At 41.1% G+C, this 15,495-nt stretch overlaps 3 protein-coding genes across 5 annotated transcripts, besides 6 other annotated features; 1 reads left to right on the top strand and 2 right to left on the bottom strand.

Annotated features, from left to right (window-relative positions):
• Positions 1-1,281: part of a mobile genetic element that runs on past the window's edge.
• Positions 1,282-1,638: 357 nt separating this feature from the next.
• Positions 1,639-3,295: a mobile genetic element.
• A 9-nt stretch (positions 3,296-3,304) lies between these two features.
• Positions 3,305-3,380: a mobile genetic element.
• Positions 3,381-3,790: 410 nt separating this feature from the next.
• Positions 3,791-3,855: a mobile genetic element.
• A 9-nt stretch (positions 3,856-3,864) lies between these two features.
• Positions 3,865-4,210: a mobile genetic element.
• Positions 4,211-4,641: 431 nt separating this feature from the next.
• Positions 4,642-6,650, bottom strand: CG34002 (uncharacterized protein; the record flags this gene model as incomplete). Its single annotated transcript, NM_001038940.2, has 3 exons — positions 4,642-5,250; positions 5,323-5,714; positions 6,504-6,650. 3 exons carry the CDS (start codon positions 6,648-6,650, stop codon positions 4,737-4,739), a joined length of 1,053 nt encoding a protein of 350 aa, NP_001034029.2. The 3' UTR covers positions 4,642-4,736.
• Positions 5,730-6,229: a mobile genetic element.
• Positions 6,651-8,329: 1,679 nt separating the features above from the next.
• On the top strand, positions 8,330-12,500 carry CG5535 (uncharacterized protein). Of its 2 annotated transcripts, none has more exons than NM_140762.2 (5): positions 8,330-8,478; positions 10,417-10,784; positions 10,855-11,115; positions 11,170-11,955; positions 12,025-12,500. In NM_140762.2, exons 1-5 carry the CDS (start codon positions 8,453-8,455, stop codon positions 12,474-12,476), a joined length of 1,893 nt encoding a protein of 630 aa, NP_649019.2. In that variant the 5' UTR covers positions 8,330-8,452; the 3' UTR covers positions 12,477-12,500. The 2 variants fall into 2 exon arrangements, with proteins under 2 accessions (NP_649019.2, NP_730312.1); NM_168753.1 differs by lacking the exon at positions 8,330-8,478 and adding an exon at positions 9,436-9,691.
• A 170-nt stretch (positions 12,501-12,670) lies between these two features.
• Positions 12,671-15,397, bottom strand: TrpRS-m (Tryptophanyl-tRNA synthetase, mitochondrial). 2 transcript variants are annotated; one of them, NM_140761.3, is made up of 3 exons: positions 15,026-15,397; positions 14,536-14,963; positions 12,671-14,347 (listed from the first exon to the last, which is right to left on the bottom strand). In NM_140761.3, the coding sequence occupies exons 1-3, from the start codon at positions 15,242-15,244 to the stop codon at positions 12,997-12,999; spliced, it is 1,998 nt and encodes a 665-aa protein (NP_649018.2). In that variant the 5' UTR covers positions 15,245-15,397; the 3' UTR covers positions 12,671-12,996. The 2 variants fall into 2 exon arrangements, with proteins under 2 accessions (NP_649018.2, NP_001262001.1); NM_001275072.1 differs by having other exon boundaries at positions 12,935-14,347.
• Between the last annotated feature and the right edge of the window lie 98 nt (positions 15,398-15,495).

The following is a 15,495-nucleotide window of genomic DNA, read 5'->3' as shown; positions in this document are numbered from 1 at the left end:
GTATATTGGGTGCACTTCGTTTTTCTTTAGTGCCTGGAGCTCTGGTTCGAGTTCTATTTTGAATAGTGGCTGCGGAACTTTGTCTTTGTTTAAAATATTAATAGCTGTCTTTGCAGAAAAGTTTTTGGCCTTCAGAGCCTCAATTATCTCAGCTGGTGTCACTGTTGCTTCAATGCCCTTAAGTACTACCTGTAGCCCTTTGCAACTTTTTAATTGGTATGTGTAGTAGTTTTTACCAGCATCATTTAGGTATTTAGTCACTATACGGTGGTCTGCTTCTGTTTGGATCTGTAGTTTTATTTCATGAATATTTCCTTTTTTAAGTGGGATAATGTGGAACTTGCTGTCACCAATCAAAGCAACGAGTTTATTTACAAGTGCATTTGTACTTTGTTCTCGTATGAAAATTGGTGGAGGCCTGGTCTTTTTTGGTTCCCCTACCGTTTTTTCGTTGGGTTGTTCGGTCGCAGAATCAGCCAAGATAGCATATCGGTTTGAATTATTTACTGCAGAGTTTTCATTGCCGTTGTTGGTTCGATTGATTTTGGGTTGATTACCTGCCTTATTGTTTTGAGGGCTGAGCTTTCTCTTGATTTGGATGTAGCGATCCATGCCAGTCTGCACAGTCGAAATCGACTTCTGCTTTTGTTTTGATTCTTCTTTACGTGCATTATTGTTGTTGCAAACGGTCAGTGCTGCTGAATTATTTACAGCTGGCACAGCGATAATTAGTTGGGCCGCTGACGAAGTTGATGTTGTGGCAGTTGCCAGTGAGGTCACTGCACTCGTTATTGCAGTGTTACAGTTACCCGGGACGGTCGTTTGGCGCTGCGAGAGGAGCGGGGTAGGAGAGGCGGTCTCTTCGCTCCACGACTTGTGAGCCGAAGCAGGCAGAGAGGGAGAGCAAGAACGCGGTCTGTCGTTCGCTGAGGGCAAAAGTTTCGAGTTAGTTGAAGGTGAGGGTGCTCGATCACCGATTTGCGGTGAGACGAAAGAAAAGTATGCATTGTTGCGTTGTAAAGAGAGCCGGCGCTCGTCTTGTTCACATTGTCGCTGAGAACGTATGTCGTTTTGATTCATTGTTCTAAGTCCACATATAACAATTACCAGAACAATATGGAATAATTATTTATTTTAGTAAATAATTACTATAGTCAATAATTGTTAGTTGTGCAAACTGCACTTTACACTTTGTGTTTAACTTTCACTATACTGTTGTAGTTTTTAGAACTTGCTATTCGTAGCTTGAAAGAAACACGTCTCCACCCGAAGACTGTGGAAATAAATTAATTATTTAGCAAATTTAATTATTTAAATATTTAGCAAATAAAATATTTTAGCCATAGTAGCCATTGTAGCCATAAAAAATATATGGCGCCCAATATATTTTTTAAGCAACTGCAATCGAATCAGATTAAAATTGCTTGTCTTCGTACTCATCAACTAATATTTACACCCCATCCTCATTGAGCAAACTTATTTTATCTATGTTTGTACAAGCATACATGTATACACATAAATACATATACAAACGCAAAATGTGACTTTAATTTTTAAAAAATCTTAAGATTCTAATTGTTGATTCATGTGAAAGTAATTTCTTCTGCACAGAGGGCTTTCTACTCGTTATAGGTTTTGACACATGCCCCGAGAAATATTTTGGAAAAGTGGGCGTGCCCCACTCCGCCCCAATTTTTTTTTTATAAAAGTTAAAAGTTTCTAAAGTTAATTTTCAATATTAATATTGTCTAAAATTTCATAGTCGTCTTCCTCTTCACAATCAGCAGAGTCTGAAGAATCGTTATCAGGTTCGAAAGCTAACATTTGAATGACTTCTGGGGAAAGAGGCAGTCGCTTATGTTTTTGAACGCGCCTCCTTAAATTAATTGATTATATTATGGGATCCGAAGTATCCTTTGCTCTGTGAAAGAGATCTGCGAAGCTACAAATACGATTATGCTTTCTTGAATGGTGAAGTCTGTCCGACTTGTAAATTTTATTCCTAGATTCTGCTGCCTCTTCTCCAAAATAGTCGAACTGTTTGCTCCAAGATATTTTTGAAGTGAACCAATATTTTGTGGACTGTCGCTGTCATGGGAAGCCATGGATATTTGTCAACAATAATTTGTGCAGTTGTATGACAAAGCTGCTCATATTTTTCAAGGTCTATAGGTAATAGACATGACAGACATATTAATATTGTCCTCATATTAAAAATGAGCTGGATGTCAACGCCTGTTATTTCGGAAAATGCCTTATAGTTATTAAATGCACGACGCGCCGTATTGTCAACATTAGAACTACCGAATCCGCCTTGTTTTGGTTGATCAACCTTAAGCGATAGTTTTTCCCAAAACATTCGCTGGGTGCATTTTTTTCGCTCTAACTCCATATTTTTTTATCAATTCCACCCACGATTCTCCACTTTTTTACTACAGTTTTGTACCCCATATTTGGTACAAACGCCGAAAATCTACAATCTTCCAACAAGGAAGTGGACTTAATCCATATTTTAAATTTCCTTGAATTTCCTTCTTTTACCTTAAGGAGTAGGTGTTCTTCTAACCACTTTGAATAAACTTTCGAAAATTCGTTTAATTTCGATAGCATTTTCTCAAATTTCGGAAAAGATTTACTGAAAACATTCTCGCATTTTCCTTTAGGTATCGTTCATTAAAGTCTAGCTTGCTATCAGAAAAATGCCCACTGATAAAAGTGTAAAAAGTATTTTCCTTTTGACGAAAACCCTTTTGCTTGCGCCACACTTCCAGCAGGTCAGCACTGGCAATCGAGATATTGCTTCCTAAAACATAATATTTCTCAAAAAACCGCAAACGCACATAGAGACTACATGATATGAGCTAAGAATTGAACACACTACAACATGGATATAAACACTTACTGAACAAATTTGAACAAATTGTTGTAGCTCTCTTCAAAGTTGCAATTTTTTTCAAACAGCTACATGTGGACATCACTTGCTAAATGTACAAATAGTTAGTAGTAGACGCACACAATAAACAATATATTAACAGGAACACATAATACAAACCTGAAGATTGATTATCCATTTCAAATTATACTCTTTTGCGATCTTCTTTTTAATTTCTAACACTTTGAAAGTTAAGCTAAATGCAGCCACGTGGTATGTGCTCGCAACAGCTGAAATTAACAGCTGTTATTATAATGGTGCGCTGTTAAATTAACTTTTGCGGGCTGAAACATAACAGTTTAGAGTATTTCCAATATATTAATACTAAAATACTGCAAATTTGCATACTTGTGAAAAAACACACACATAGAGCTCTAGAGCCACGGCGAAAAAATCGTGTGCCAAAAAATCGTATGGCGTTACGCATCTTGTTATTCTAGTGTATTTGCTAGATTAAGAGTTATAAGAGTTTCTAGAGTATCACATGCCAATGTGTCGCAGTTTTGTATCCGATGGACAGTTTTTTAAATAGCAATAGTTGGCTCCTGGCAGCAAAAATACCAAATTCAGACCGAATAACAGCAGCTACCCAGCTGCAACGAAAGAACAACTCCACATCTTCACATTTTTTTTTCGAAGCTAATCATTTGTCGGTGTGGAAATTAGTTTATATTATTAAATTAAGCTCAGTTCATTAGTTCAGTTCTTGGCTCAAATGTGACTACAATATGTTACTGGTTACATCAGTCATTTTTTTATCTTCAAGAAAACTAATTTTATTTTATAATGCAGGACTACGAAAAATAAACATATCTGTTTTAATTTGCAGTTTTTGACGGCTTTGAATGCAACGTCTCCTAGACGAGACGATTAAGCCATGTCCGTCGGTTTGTCCGTATGAGCGCTGTGATCTTCGGAACTATGTATGTATGTGTCGGCGAAACAGGAGTTTCATCCATATTATTTATTCACTTCGCGATTTTGTGCGTCAGCGCAGCAAGTTCCGATCGACGTCAGCAGTCAAACTTCACTGAAGGGATCTTCTTACATGTCCCTTCTTCATCATATTCTCTAATGGCTATACACACTGGCGTGTGCCACATTGTCATCTCTCTCTAACAGACTATTTATGACCACTCGATCGGACCTCACTCAGCTGCAGAGGCTGTTCGTGCCTCTGCCGCAGCGCTCGATAGAATTTTACCGCAATATTACAATTTCATCAGAATATGAAATCACAGAAGGAATTTCTGGAATGCGAAGAGTCGCGCTCCGACATATGTATATATGGTAGCTTATGTAGTTACCGCTTTATTTAATTACTAAGTACAATATCTTGTTGTTTTATGCCGTAAGCTTGTTGCGCGCGGAGCTGAAGTTCCAGTGTGTCCAGTCTGACGATATCAGAAGATATCGTCCTCCAGGAAAGGTCTTGGCGTTAGTACCTGTTTTCGCCGTGATGCCAGACCGGGCTTCAGTGTGGGCGCCACATATATAAGCTAGAAAGTTTAGAGTACTTTCAAAAATGTTGAGTACGTCGTAAGAGCTTAAAGGATCCAGTATCTGATAGTCGACTAAAACATGCTTTCTTGTTTTATTGTAATGTACTTTACTTGTCTACACAGATAACAATTCCGTTTCATTTGTAAGCGGCAAATATTAAAATGACACAAAACATATTTCTAGAGTAAAAATATATTTAATTATTTATCGTATTATCTGTAGATTGTGTTTTTTATTTTATTTTAGCCCTAATTTTCATTTTATAAATTTATTGATACATAAGTCGAATTTATTCACCACCTTAATAATCTCCGCCACCACCGCCATCACCACCATCATCACCTTCACCACCATCATCACCACCACCACCACCACCTCCATCACCGCCACCACCACCACCACCTTTACCGCAACCCACAATTGCATTCCAAGCATTCTTCACCCAGCCCCAAATTTTTTTACCCCAATTCCAAAGCCACCCAAAAGTTCTGGGTTGCGTTTGTCTATTCAACATGCTCCTGATTAGTGATGTAGTGTCGTTGGCAGTTATTGTTTGGAATAGTTCAGAGTGCATGCAATCTTTCACAGGTTCAGTGTCATTGCATAGATTTTGGAATTTTCCATTAATCCCAGTGGTGCAATATACTCCCGGTTTTCCGGAATACTCATAAAGAAGCGAGTTCTTCTGGGGTGAACAGCTGTACAGACAGGCTAGCCATTGATGGGTCCATCCGCCTTTTTCGATACTGGCTATGGCACAGCCCAATCGGTTACTAGGGCCAACGATCATCCTTAGGAAATGCCCAATCTCCTTCCTGAAACCGATAAATGTTATTTATTTAAATATTTATATTTAAATGAAAACTAAAATTACAATTAAAGCTTACTTAGCTGTGGACAATCCATCAATTAGACTGGATGAAGAAACGTGCTTGTACTGATCATACCATGCGTTCAGCTGAGATCGAACTATCCGGAATGTATCTTCCTTCGCCTTGAACTTGTTATATACCGCATGGTAGCTTGGAGACGAGAACTCTTCCGTGGATATGCAGTGGTCTGTGGGTTGGAGATCGCATCGCTTTACCAAGATTGTAGCCAAAAGAGCCAATTCGTGGTCCCACTTCAACTTGAGCATACGAGCTGCAATGGGTAGCCTGTGCATTTGACCCCCGGCCACAATATCGCGATATGTGTTGTGATGGTTTAGAATTAACTTTTTTATATGCTTGGGTACGTCAATGATTTTTGGATCTTTTCCGCACTTTGGTGACCAGCTCTGCAATACAAAAACAAGAGAGAATACTATAGCCGAATTCCCCGACTATCAAATATCCTTTACTCAGCTAGTGTGAATGCGAAGGCGAAAATTCATAATTTTTCTGGGATATCGATAGATATTGGAGAACAAAATGAGGAAAAACTTAAAAATTGTTTAAAAGTGAACGTTTTGGTCGTTTTGTAGGTGTAGGGAGGGGCCTGGTCGAAGTGTTTTTGGTATACCGATAGAAAATGACAAGACAAACAATAAAACGAAGAAAAAACTAAACAGATTTGAAAAGTGTGGATTTGTGGGCGTTGGAGTAGATGCGGCAACATGGGTTTGTGGGCTATATAATGGGTTTAAAAAATTGCACATCGTGGGCGTCACTAGAATCTGCATGTCCAATTTAACTTTCTAGTTTTTATGGTTCCATATAGTATAGCGTTCATACGGACAGACGGACATGGTCAGATCGACTCGATATTGATCCTGATCAAGAATTTATATACTTTATACGGTCGGAAATGCTTACAAAATGCTTGCTTTTACTAAACGAGTAACGGGTAAGAAATTGGGATGTGTAACTTAACGCTAGCTTACTAAAAAAATGCTTATATAATAGCATAGTAATAGGTACAGAATCCAATTCAAATTGGTATTAGCTAACAACAAATTTTCAAATCTTTAGATAACAACAGCCATATTGCTAAAGAGATTTGAAAAAATCCAAACCCCGACAGAATTAGCAACGCCCTTTATGAGAAGAATGAAATTACGTTGTTGTTTCCAAACTATTATTCTTACCCCACTGTTATTGCAGCCAATATGTGGCAGTTTTTTATCCGCTGGGCAGTTTTTTAAATGACAATAGTTGGTTTCTGGCAGCAGAAAGACCAAATTCAGACCGAATAACAACAGCAACCCGGTTGCAACGCAAGGACCACTCCACATCTTCACAATTTTTTTGAAACTGAGCGTGTTGGAGATTATTCGATGTTAAAATTAGTTTAGATTATTAAATTAAGCTTGGCTCATTATAACCAAGTGTGACTGAACAGCGTAAAGGTTTGGTTTTAAAACTTCCATGACGAAACATTAAGATCCGTTAAATATTTAGCGAATACAATATTTTAGCCATAGTGGGCGCCATATATTTTTTTTTTAGCAACTGCAATAGAATCAGATTAAAATTGCTTGTCTTCGTACTCATAATATACAAATTTGAGCAAACTTATTTGATCTATGTTTGTACACGCATACATGTACATATACACATAAATACACATACATACACACATATATATGAGTCATTCAATCAGTGGTATCGCTTCACCAACTGATTAGCAACGCAAAATGTGACTTTAATTGTAAATAAATCATAAGACTCTATTTGTTGATTCATGGGAAAGTAATTTCTTCTGCACAGAGTGCTTTCTACTCGTTACTCGTGTAAATATACATTATTATACTTTATATACACGAGTACAATACACACTCTATTAGTATATATTATATATTATTATATTATATACCACTGCGTTGAATGTATTAATATCGTCAGCATAACTAGCTCATTGAGATTCAAAGAAGTCTATATTAGTATAGCAATGTCTAGCCAAACTAGTTTTAATTTTAAAGATACATAGATATCTGCGTGAAATTTTTCAAAATGTCTTCTTTCTATTGCATGTGGTGCATACATATGTATGTAAGTCGAAACAGCCCGGATCAGATTACTTTATTATAAGTACATTAGAAATAATGAAAAAATAAATGTATAACAACATTAACTTCTGTTGTTTTTGATCATATAGTGTTTTTATTTAAAAATTAAAATATACGTGTAAATATTTTTCAGCCCTAAATTATGTGAACAAGATAACAATAGGCGGTGTTTCTTGAAACGTTCTAAGAAACTCTGTTAGGGGTGGACAAGGGGCTGATGAAATAGAAGTGGCTATGTAGTAAGCACATTAGAAAGGCCAAAAAGAGAGCCAACAAGACAGAGAGCGGTTATAGTGCTTTTTACCGGCTAAATTAGGGCTGCCATTCTACTGCGTTGAATGTATTAATATCGCTTGCATATCTAGCTCATGGAGATTCGAAGAAGTCGACTACCCGGATTCTCTCCCGACCATCAAACGCAAATAGTAAATGATCATGGACGTAGCGCGAAGGATGTAAAATAATGCAATATTATTACTTAATATAATTTATAGCTTCTTATTGTGAAGGTCAAAAAATATTAAATATCAAAATTTTAACCCACAACAAATTCTTACAACAATACGATATGAATAGAGTGAATAGAGAGATATAAATGACTACTTAATAAACAAGAGCTAAATAATTCAATTATATTATACAAATTATATTTGAACTACTTAAAAGTTATCCGAAAAACTTGTTCGTTTAATAAAAATCAAGGAAATGCATGGAAAGTTTTTCAAAGTTTTAAAATCCAATATATTTTTAGGTGTCTAAAATAGAGGTTTCAAGTTGGGCTTGCAGCAACACTTATTTAAAATGGTTCAACGAGGTGCAAACCCCTTTTGACTGCGGCCATGGCAAATGAGAGAATGGAGAGAGCGGCAGCTGCACTGGCAATGTGCCTGTGTTGCGTGGAAAAGTGATTTTATGACCAAAACACATGGTTTGCGGCAGAATGGTTATGTGAAGAACGGAAAGCGGCCGCAAATTGATGAGCGGTACATTATTAATTGAATTTAATCAAATCGATTCGCATGACAGCAATGGAGGAGTTCGCCGAGTACTATGGGTGAGTTCTTTGAGATGTGAAGTGTGTGTGTGTGGGGCTTCAAGAACACGCATGCAACAAGTGTCTAAAATTAGCGTTAAATGCAATCAAACACGGTGGCTAATTTTAGCCACGATTTAGCACCCACTTCTCGGCCACACGACGTGAATCGGCTATTCCCTATCAGCTGAGTTGCGTATAAACAATGGCCAAATCTCCATCTCCACGCGGCCATGTGAATGAAAAGCTCAAACAAAGCGAAATTAGTAGTGCCGTACGAAAGCAAAACCATCCAGGAGGTATCAACACCCCAACTAAAAAATGCCCTGTGGAGCGTGTTTATCCTTTTCACAAAGGGACGAAAAGTTCAGCTGCTGGTTTTGGCGCGTAAAAATTCCATTTAAACTGGACGCAATTGAGTATTTCTATTACTTTGTACTGGGAAATAATACTTCATTTAAAAAATAAGTCATACTAAGAATATATAGAAAATTTAAAAAAAAAACCTTTGTTCTCAAGTCGCGTTTCTTATCTTGTGAAGGTTCTTTAAGATATCAGCAACTTTCTAATGTGTTAGATGGATGGACTATTAATTGACAGTGCGTGTCAAAGATGTAAAGTGAACTGATCCTAAAATTTAGCTACCCTGCTACTTATTTAATGACGACAAACAGTTTCCACTATTCGAACCGCTAATCGAACGCGACAATTCATTAGGGCTTGTGGTAAACTTGGCCCATCGACCTGACAAGTCATCCGATACTCGTACTTCATATTCAGGTGGAGATGGAGGTGGGTAACGGGTTACCAATTAGCGTTATCAGCGTCAGAGGCGCGATTCCACCACAGTTGTGTCTGACCTGAGGATTCGAGAGCTTCTGTCCGGCTGGAACTCACCACGATCCCCGGAGCCGTGGAACCGATTCGCTATTTAATGGCACTGGCGTGCTTCACAAACGCTCAGAAATAAGTGGAACGTTTCCCGGCGCTATACGCAACTCGATACAATTCCAAACTGCGAATTCGAATACGCAAACTCAATTAAGAGGCAACCAGATACAGATACGATTGTTATTTGCCCACTCAAGTATTTGAAACTCGACTCCACCCTTGGAAACATAGAATGGCTGGCAGTTTGTGATATTTTGTGAAATATAGATTCAAAGGGGATAAATTACAAAATAAAAAAAAGTAAATTTGTGTTAAAGGATCTGACTAGTTCACTAATAAACAGGTGAGAAAACGATAAATACAAATATAAATTTTCAAACACATTTTAATCTTTTATCGAGAATTGAAAAAGAGTTTATTAGTTTTGAAAAATAGTTTAGATTGAGATCTAAAAATAAATGTTTTTGCTTACTTGTCCGTTTTTTGTTTTTTTCTGTTTGTGACAGTTTTGTGTGATAAAAGTAAAGAACTCATTTTTTAATAAACTTTATTTTTTATATTAATTATTTTCACCTATGCTAACGGAAATAGATTTAGAAAACTTGAAGGATTTTCATTTTCAAATTTCTGAAACCTTATCAAATTTGCATCTGAACAGTTTGACAAATTCCTAGTTTCTTGAGCGTTGTCTTAGCTGAGGCACTGCACCTTGGAATAACTTTGTGTGGAGATATCCCCTGTGAGTCATTGGTAATAATCCCCGATGATCACAAGACTCCAATTTAGATCAGCTTCGACTCGACTTGGCGGCTGTAAAACCGTTGTCTACATTCGCACATTAACGGACGCCCACTAATTTTCTTATGGCCCGATCCATAAATCCAACTCCGCACAATTTCTTAGCCCACCTACCATCACAGGCACTTTCCACAAATTGCGAACGTGTTAATATGTGGGTTCTGTAAACATCGAAAATACGGCGGGTTATTATTGCACGGCTCAGCAGAAGCCCTAAGCCCCAATTGCACACTTACCCATTATAATAATTGTTTAATGAACATATTCCAGAATGCCCAGCTGGAGCGTGACGAATGCGTTTCGCGTGCTCACACGCAAAAAGCCCCTGGAGGACTCAAATGAATCCAAATTGGCCAAGGTCTTATCCGCCTTCGATCTTACCGCCCTGGGAATCGGATCGACGTTGGGTGTAGGCGTTTACGTCCTAGCTGGCGAAGTGTCCAAGCAATATGCCGGTCCAGCCGTGGTCGTAAGCTTCCTCATCGCTGCCATCGCCTCGATTTTCGCCGGGCTGTGCTATGCGGAATTCGGAGCTCGGGTTCCAAAGGCGGGATCGGCGTACATCTACAGCTATGTGACCATTGGCGAGTTTATCGCCTTCCTCATCGGCTGGAATCTCATTCTCGAATACGCAATTGGTAAGTTTTCAATTGGAGACGACGACGTCTGATTGATTTGATTTAATTGCCCAATATTCGCTCTCCCTAGGCTCTGCCAGTGTCGTCAAGGGTTTAAGCACCTATCTCGATCAGCTTTGCGGCAATCCGATGAGCAGTTTCCTGGGCACCCACATGCCCCTCAACATCGAGGGAATGGGTGCCTATCCGGATCTGTTTGCCTTCGTGGTGACCATACTTTTTTCCCTGGCCATTGCAGTTGGAGCCAAGGAGTCCACCAGGGTGAACAATGTTTTCACTATGCTTAATCTTGGAGTCGTGTTGTTCGTCATTATCGCGGGTCTTTTTAAAGGTGGGTTTTGAAATTGTTTTACATATTTATTTACTTACACAATCCTTTTTTCAGTTTCCAGCAGCAACTGGTCCATTCCAAAATCTCAGGTACCCGAGGGCTACGGCGATGGTGGATTTATGCCCTACGGAGTTTCGGGCATAATAAAAGGAGCTGCAGTTTGCTTTTACGGCTTCATTGGCTTCGACTGCATTGCCACAGCTGGAGAGGAGGCCAAGAACCCCAAGAAGTCCATTCCATTTGCTGTGATTGTCTCGCTGGCCATGATCTTCCTAGCCTACTTTGGAGTGTCCACAGTGCTGACCATGATGCTGCCCTATTTTGAGCAGGATGAGAAGGCTCCGCTGCCCCATGTCTTCCGGATAAATGGGTGGCATGTGGCCGAGTATGTTGTCAGTATTGGAGCGATGTTTGGACTGTGCTCCAGCATGATGGGAGCCATGTTCCCGCTGCCAAGGATCGTGTTTGCCATGTCCAACGATGGACTGCTGTTCAAATTTCTCGGAGACATTAGCGAGAAGTACAAGACCCCTTTCAAGGGAACCATGATCACAGGTATGCTGACTGGCATTCTGGCGGCAGTTTTCAATCTTAGCCAACTGGTGAACATGATGTCCATTGGCACTTTGTTGGCCTATTCCATGGTGGCCAGTTGTGTCCTTATGCTGCGCTACGAAGTGGACGATCGACGGGAGAGCCGCATTGTGGCAAACGGACGTGCCACGGGTCTGGAGCAGGATCGTCCGTGTGCTCTATGGAGGCGTATATTCAACCTAAATGGTCAGACAGTACCCACAAAGCAGACTTCAAGGATCGTCACCTACAGTGTCACGCTGTTCTGTGAGTGCAAATTTTAGTTTTAAAATTAGTATTATTAATATACCCCTAATAACATTTATTTTGTTTCAGCTCTTTGGTGCATGGTTTTCTCGCAGATTCTAACCAAGTTCGAGGAGGATCTGGCTAACGTGACGTCCTTCGATGGTATTAAGCTGGTGCTAGGCACCATACCCCTTGCAGTACTGCTCCTGGTCATCTCGCGTCAGCCAACATCAGGGGTGAAATTGTCGTTCAAGGTGCCCTTGGTTCCCTGGCTACCCGGCATTTCCATTTTGATCAACATTTACCTGATGATCAAGTTGGACATTCTCACATGGATTCGCTTCAGTATATGGATCGCCATAGGCCTGGCAATCTTCCTGGCCTATGGCATCCGTCACAGCCGGCTGAGGCAGCGGGAACAGCGCAACAATTCCATTGCCATGATGCGGGACTGCAGCAATTCGGCGTTGTTGGGCGGCCAGGAGAACTCAAAGTACAGCAACGAGGTGCCCCTGATATTGATGCACAGTACATCCTAAATATATATTGATATTAACCACACTATACATTTACTTTTTTTGCCTGCGAAATGCGCGATTAGACACGCTTCTCATCATCCACATACTCACCTATGTAATTTACACATGCACTTATCCTCATACCGTAAGATAGGATACCAAAAACAAACGAGAGTACAATAAGTTAGCTGAAAGCAATAAACACGAATATTCCTATGCTAAATCAGTATAAATTTATTTGGGTGCGAGATTTGCTTATAATTTAGCGATGAAATCCAGCCGGTCAATGCAATCACATGGGATTAAACATACAAGTTCAAAATGTAATCTTACTGCACTCTCAGTACATAACAGTAAATATAACAATAATTGTAGTGTCAGTATCCACATATGCCATTTGATTTTGATACGTCTATATTATCTTGACTTCGTCTTCTGCTGCAAAAGCTGTTCGCGATTTTCAAAAAAACGACAGATTTAACAGTAATGTTACCTAAGTATACTTGTACTACACTTATAACAATTGCAATGTTTCCGAGAGTTAAATCTCGACTTTGGTAGCTTCAGTGGCGTTGCGCTCGCCTTTCTCCCTTTCACGTTCCCCGGACTCCTCCTCTTCAGCTTCTTCGCGTTGCTCCTCAGAGGAAGCAGCCTGCTCTTCCTCCTCGCTCGCGACAATTATGAACTCACTGTCTCCTGCCGTAGAGTTAGTCTTTTCGCTCGAGCGACTTGAATTGGAAAGCGATTCTAAGGCAGAGCCGTACAAAGCGGGGTTGCAGGTAAACTCCTGCTTCTTAGCAGCGTTTACTTCACGTGCAATGGTGGATACCGCACTAGGATTCACGTTCTGGCTGTGCTTGTAAGAGCCACCCTGCGATTGCTGGCCGAAGCCCAGGTTGCCAGTAACGGGTTTAACTGTAGCGCGCTTGTTCTTGGCTAGAGCACCGGTGACCATGCTGGCCGAAAATCCTGGCGGCGGTTTGAACCCTATATGCGGAGCATTGCAGGTGTCCATCTGGAATACGTGCCGAGTTCGAGTGCTACCTAGTTGTTTCTCTACGCGCATAGACTGAGTGGGAACGATGGGCGCCCGACGGATCACCCGCGGTACAACGGCCTGAGGCATATCCGCCACCTCGCCGGTGGCTGACTGACCAGCTCCTCCGCTTGGCTGATCTCCGAATCCGTACATCCGTTCGTGACGCTCGTGGACATTCCCGTCGAAGTCCTTGGACATTCGCCTGCTTGCTGAGGTTTTGGAAATATCGGGTGCGGGCAGAAGTGGAGCCACATGCACCGCAGCCGGAATGTTGGCACTGGTTCCTAGTCCTAGGCGCTGTTTAACATCGTTCAACGTTTGGCGTGCCTGCTGACGTGCCTTTTCTGCACCCACTTCCAGCAAGTAGATCATCTCGTTGCGCTTAGTCATGTGATGGTGTATCTGTTCTCGGATCGGACGCAAGTGCTCGACCACAGCCTCCGCCACACGGTCCTTATACTTTGCCGTGTCCAAAGTGGCGGCCTCGTTCACCACTGTCTTAATGCTCTGTCCCGTGACCTGGGCATGGATGTTGACCAGATTGCTGACGCCAGCACGCTTGCCAGGATTATAAGTAATGTCCGATGTAAAGTCTGTGACGGCTTTCTTTATCTTCTGCGTAATCAAGTCGGGCGAGTCACACAAGTTGATGGTGGCCTTGGGATTCGCTTCCGATTTAGACATCTTTTTGGAGGGATCTCGCAGGGACAGCACACGGGAGGCATCACCATCCTCAATGATGGCGGTGCAAACAGGGAAAGTCTCGCCATAGCGACCGTTATAAATTCTGGCCAAGTGCTGGGCCAGCTGAATGTGCTGAATCTGGTCAGCGCCCACAGGAACATGAGTGGACCTGATCGAAAAACGAATATGAATATTATAAGTACTATAATAAGTAAGCAAATGGCAAACCATTTCAGATATTAAAGGGTGGTTTAAAAATATGTAAAGCTGAACCAAAGCATTTAAGTCTGATAAGCAACTAGGACTCTTGCATTCCCGGCTTACATTCTGAACAAAAAACGGAATATATTTACTTACTTGTAAAGCATAATGTCGGCTGCTTGGAGAACCGGGTAAACGTACAATCCCAGAGGGACATCCTTTAGAAGACGGGACTTCTCTCGGAACTGCGGCAGTTGAGCCAATCGCGGCATGGTGGTCAAGGAGCTAAGGATCCAATTGAACTCGGCGTGCTCGGCAACGGCGGACTGGACAAAGAGGGTGCTCTTGGTGGGATCGATGCCACATGCCAACAACGTGGCGGCCATGGTGAAGATGTTCTCTCGCAGAAGCGGCGGATTGTGGGGCATGGTAATAGAGTGCAAATCCACAATACACACGGTGACATCGTCACGAGCATTCTGCAGCTGCACCCATTTGCGCACGGCGCCGAGATAATTACCCAGATGCAGGGAACCCGTCGGCTGGATGCCACTAAAGACTTTCCTCGGCCAGCGGGTGTTATGCTGGGTTGGGGTAATATATTAGAGTCTTGTGTTATGTAAACTATTTCTACGAATGCACTTACTTCTTCGTGGCCACTGTTAACGGAATTACCATGGGGGTGTACGTGCTGCTTGTTTCCACCGGTTACCTGGGCCGTCGCAGAGGGCGTTCCAGCCGTCCTACTAGCCAATCCCGGCAAGAAACTCCTCGCCTGAATGCAACGGCGCTGGGAATACACAGCTGTCTGTCCCTTTTTGGCCACCTTAGACAGACTGCGATGGAGCTTGCCAAATCGGAACATTGCAATGAGCTATGAATTTTGTACCCCAAAACTTTTGAGTAAAAAATATTGGGAATAATGCGGTGCTAAATGTGTGAACAAAGCCCAAAAATAAATTATTTGTTCGAAACGGCCGAAATTTTGACACTGAGCGTTCGCGAGCGTTGCCAGATGGCTTTTGAAAAGCCGGTACGACAGCTGTGAACAGTGATACTCAGCTTGGCGAGTTTTCCGCTAAATCGTGGATTAATATTAATATTCAAATTTAATAA

Source organism: Drosophila melanogaster, chromosome 3L (assembly GCF_000001215.4).
Source record: "Drosophila melanogaster chromosome 3L".
Classification (NCBI taxonomy): Eukaryota; Metazoa; Arthropoda; class Insecta; order Diptera; family Drosophilidae; genus Drosophila; species Drosophila melanogaster.
The sequence above is the reverse complement of the archived record's forward strand: the minus strand, read 5'-3'. Positions and strand labels throughout refer to the sequence as shown.

Excerpts from the sequence above, each read along its gene's own strand:
- TrpRS-m (NM_140761.3), bottom strand. The coding sequence starts at position 15,244 with ATGTTCCGATTTGGCAAGCTCCATCGCAGTCTGTCTAAGGTGGCCAAA. Across the intron at positions 14,964-15,025 it reads TTAACAGTGGCCACGAAGAA|CATAACACCCGCTGGCCGAG; the intron begins GTAAGTGCATTC and ends ACCCCAACCCAG. Across the intron at positions 14,348-14,535 it reads GCCGACATTATGCTTTACAA|GTCCACTCATGTTCCTGTGG; the intron begins GTAAGTAAATAT and ends TTTTTCGATCAG.
- CG5535 (NM_140762.2), top strand. The coding sequence starts at position 8,453 with ATGGAGGAGTTCGCCGAGTACTATGG. Across the intron at positions 8,479-10,416 it reads GAGTTCGCCGAGTACTATGG|AATGCCCAGCTGGAGCGTGA; the intron begins GTGAGTTCTTTG and ends AACATATTCCAG. Across the intron at positions 11,956-12,024 it reads CTACAGTGTCACGCTGTTCT|CTCTTTGGTGCATGGTTTTC; the intron begins GTGAGTGCAAAT and ends ATTTTGTTTCAG.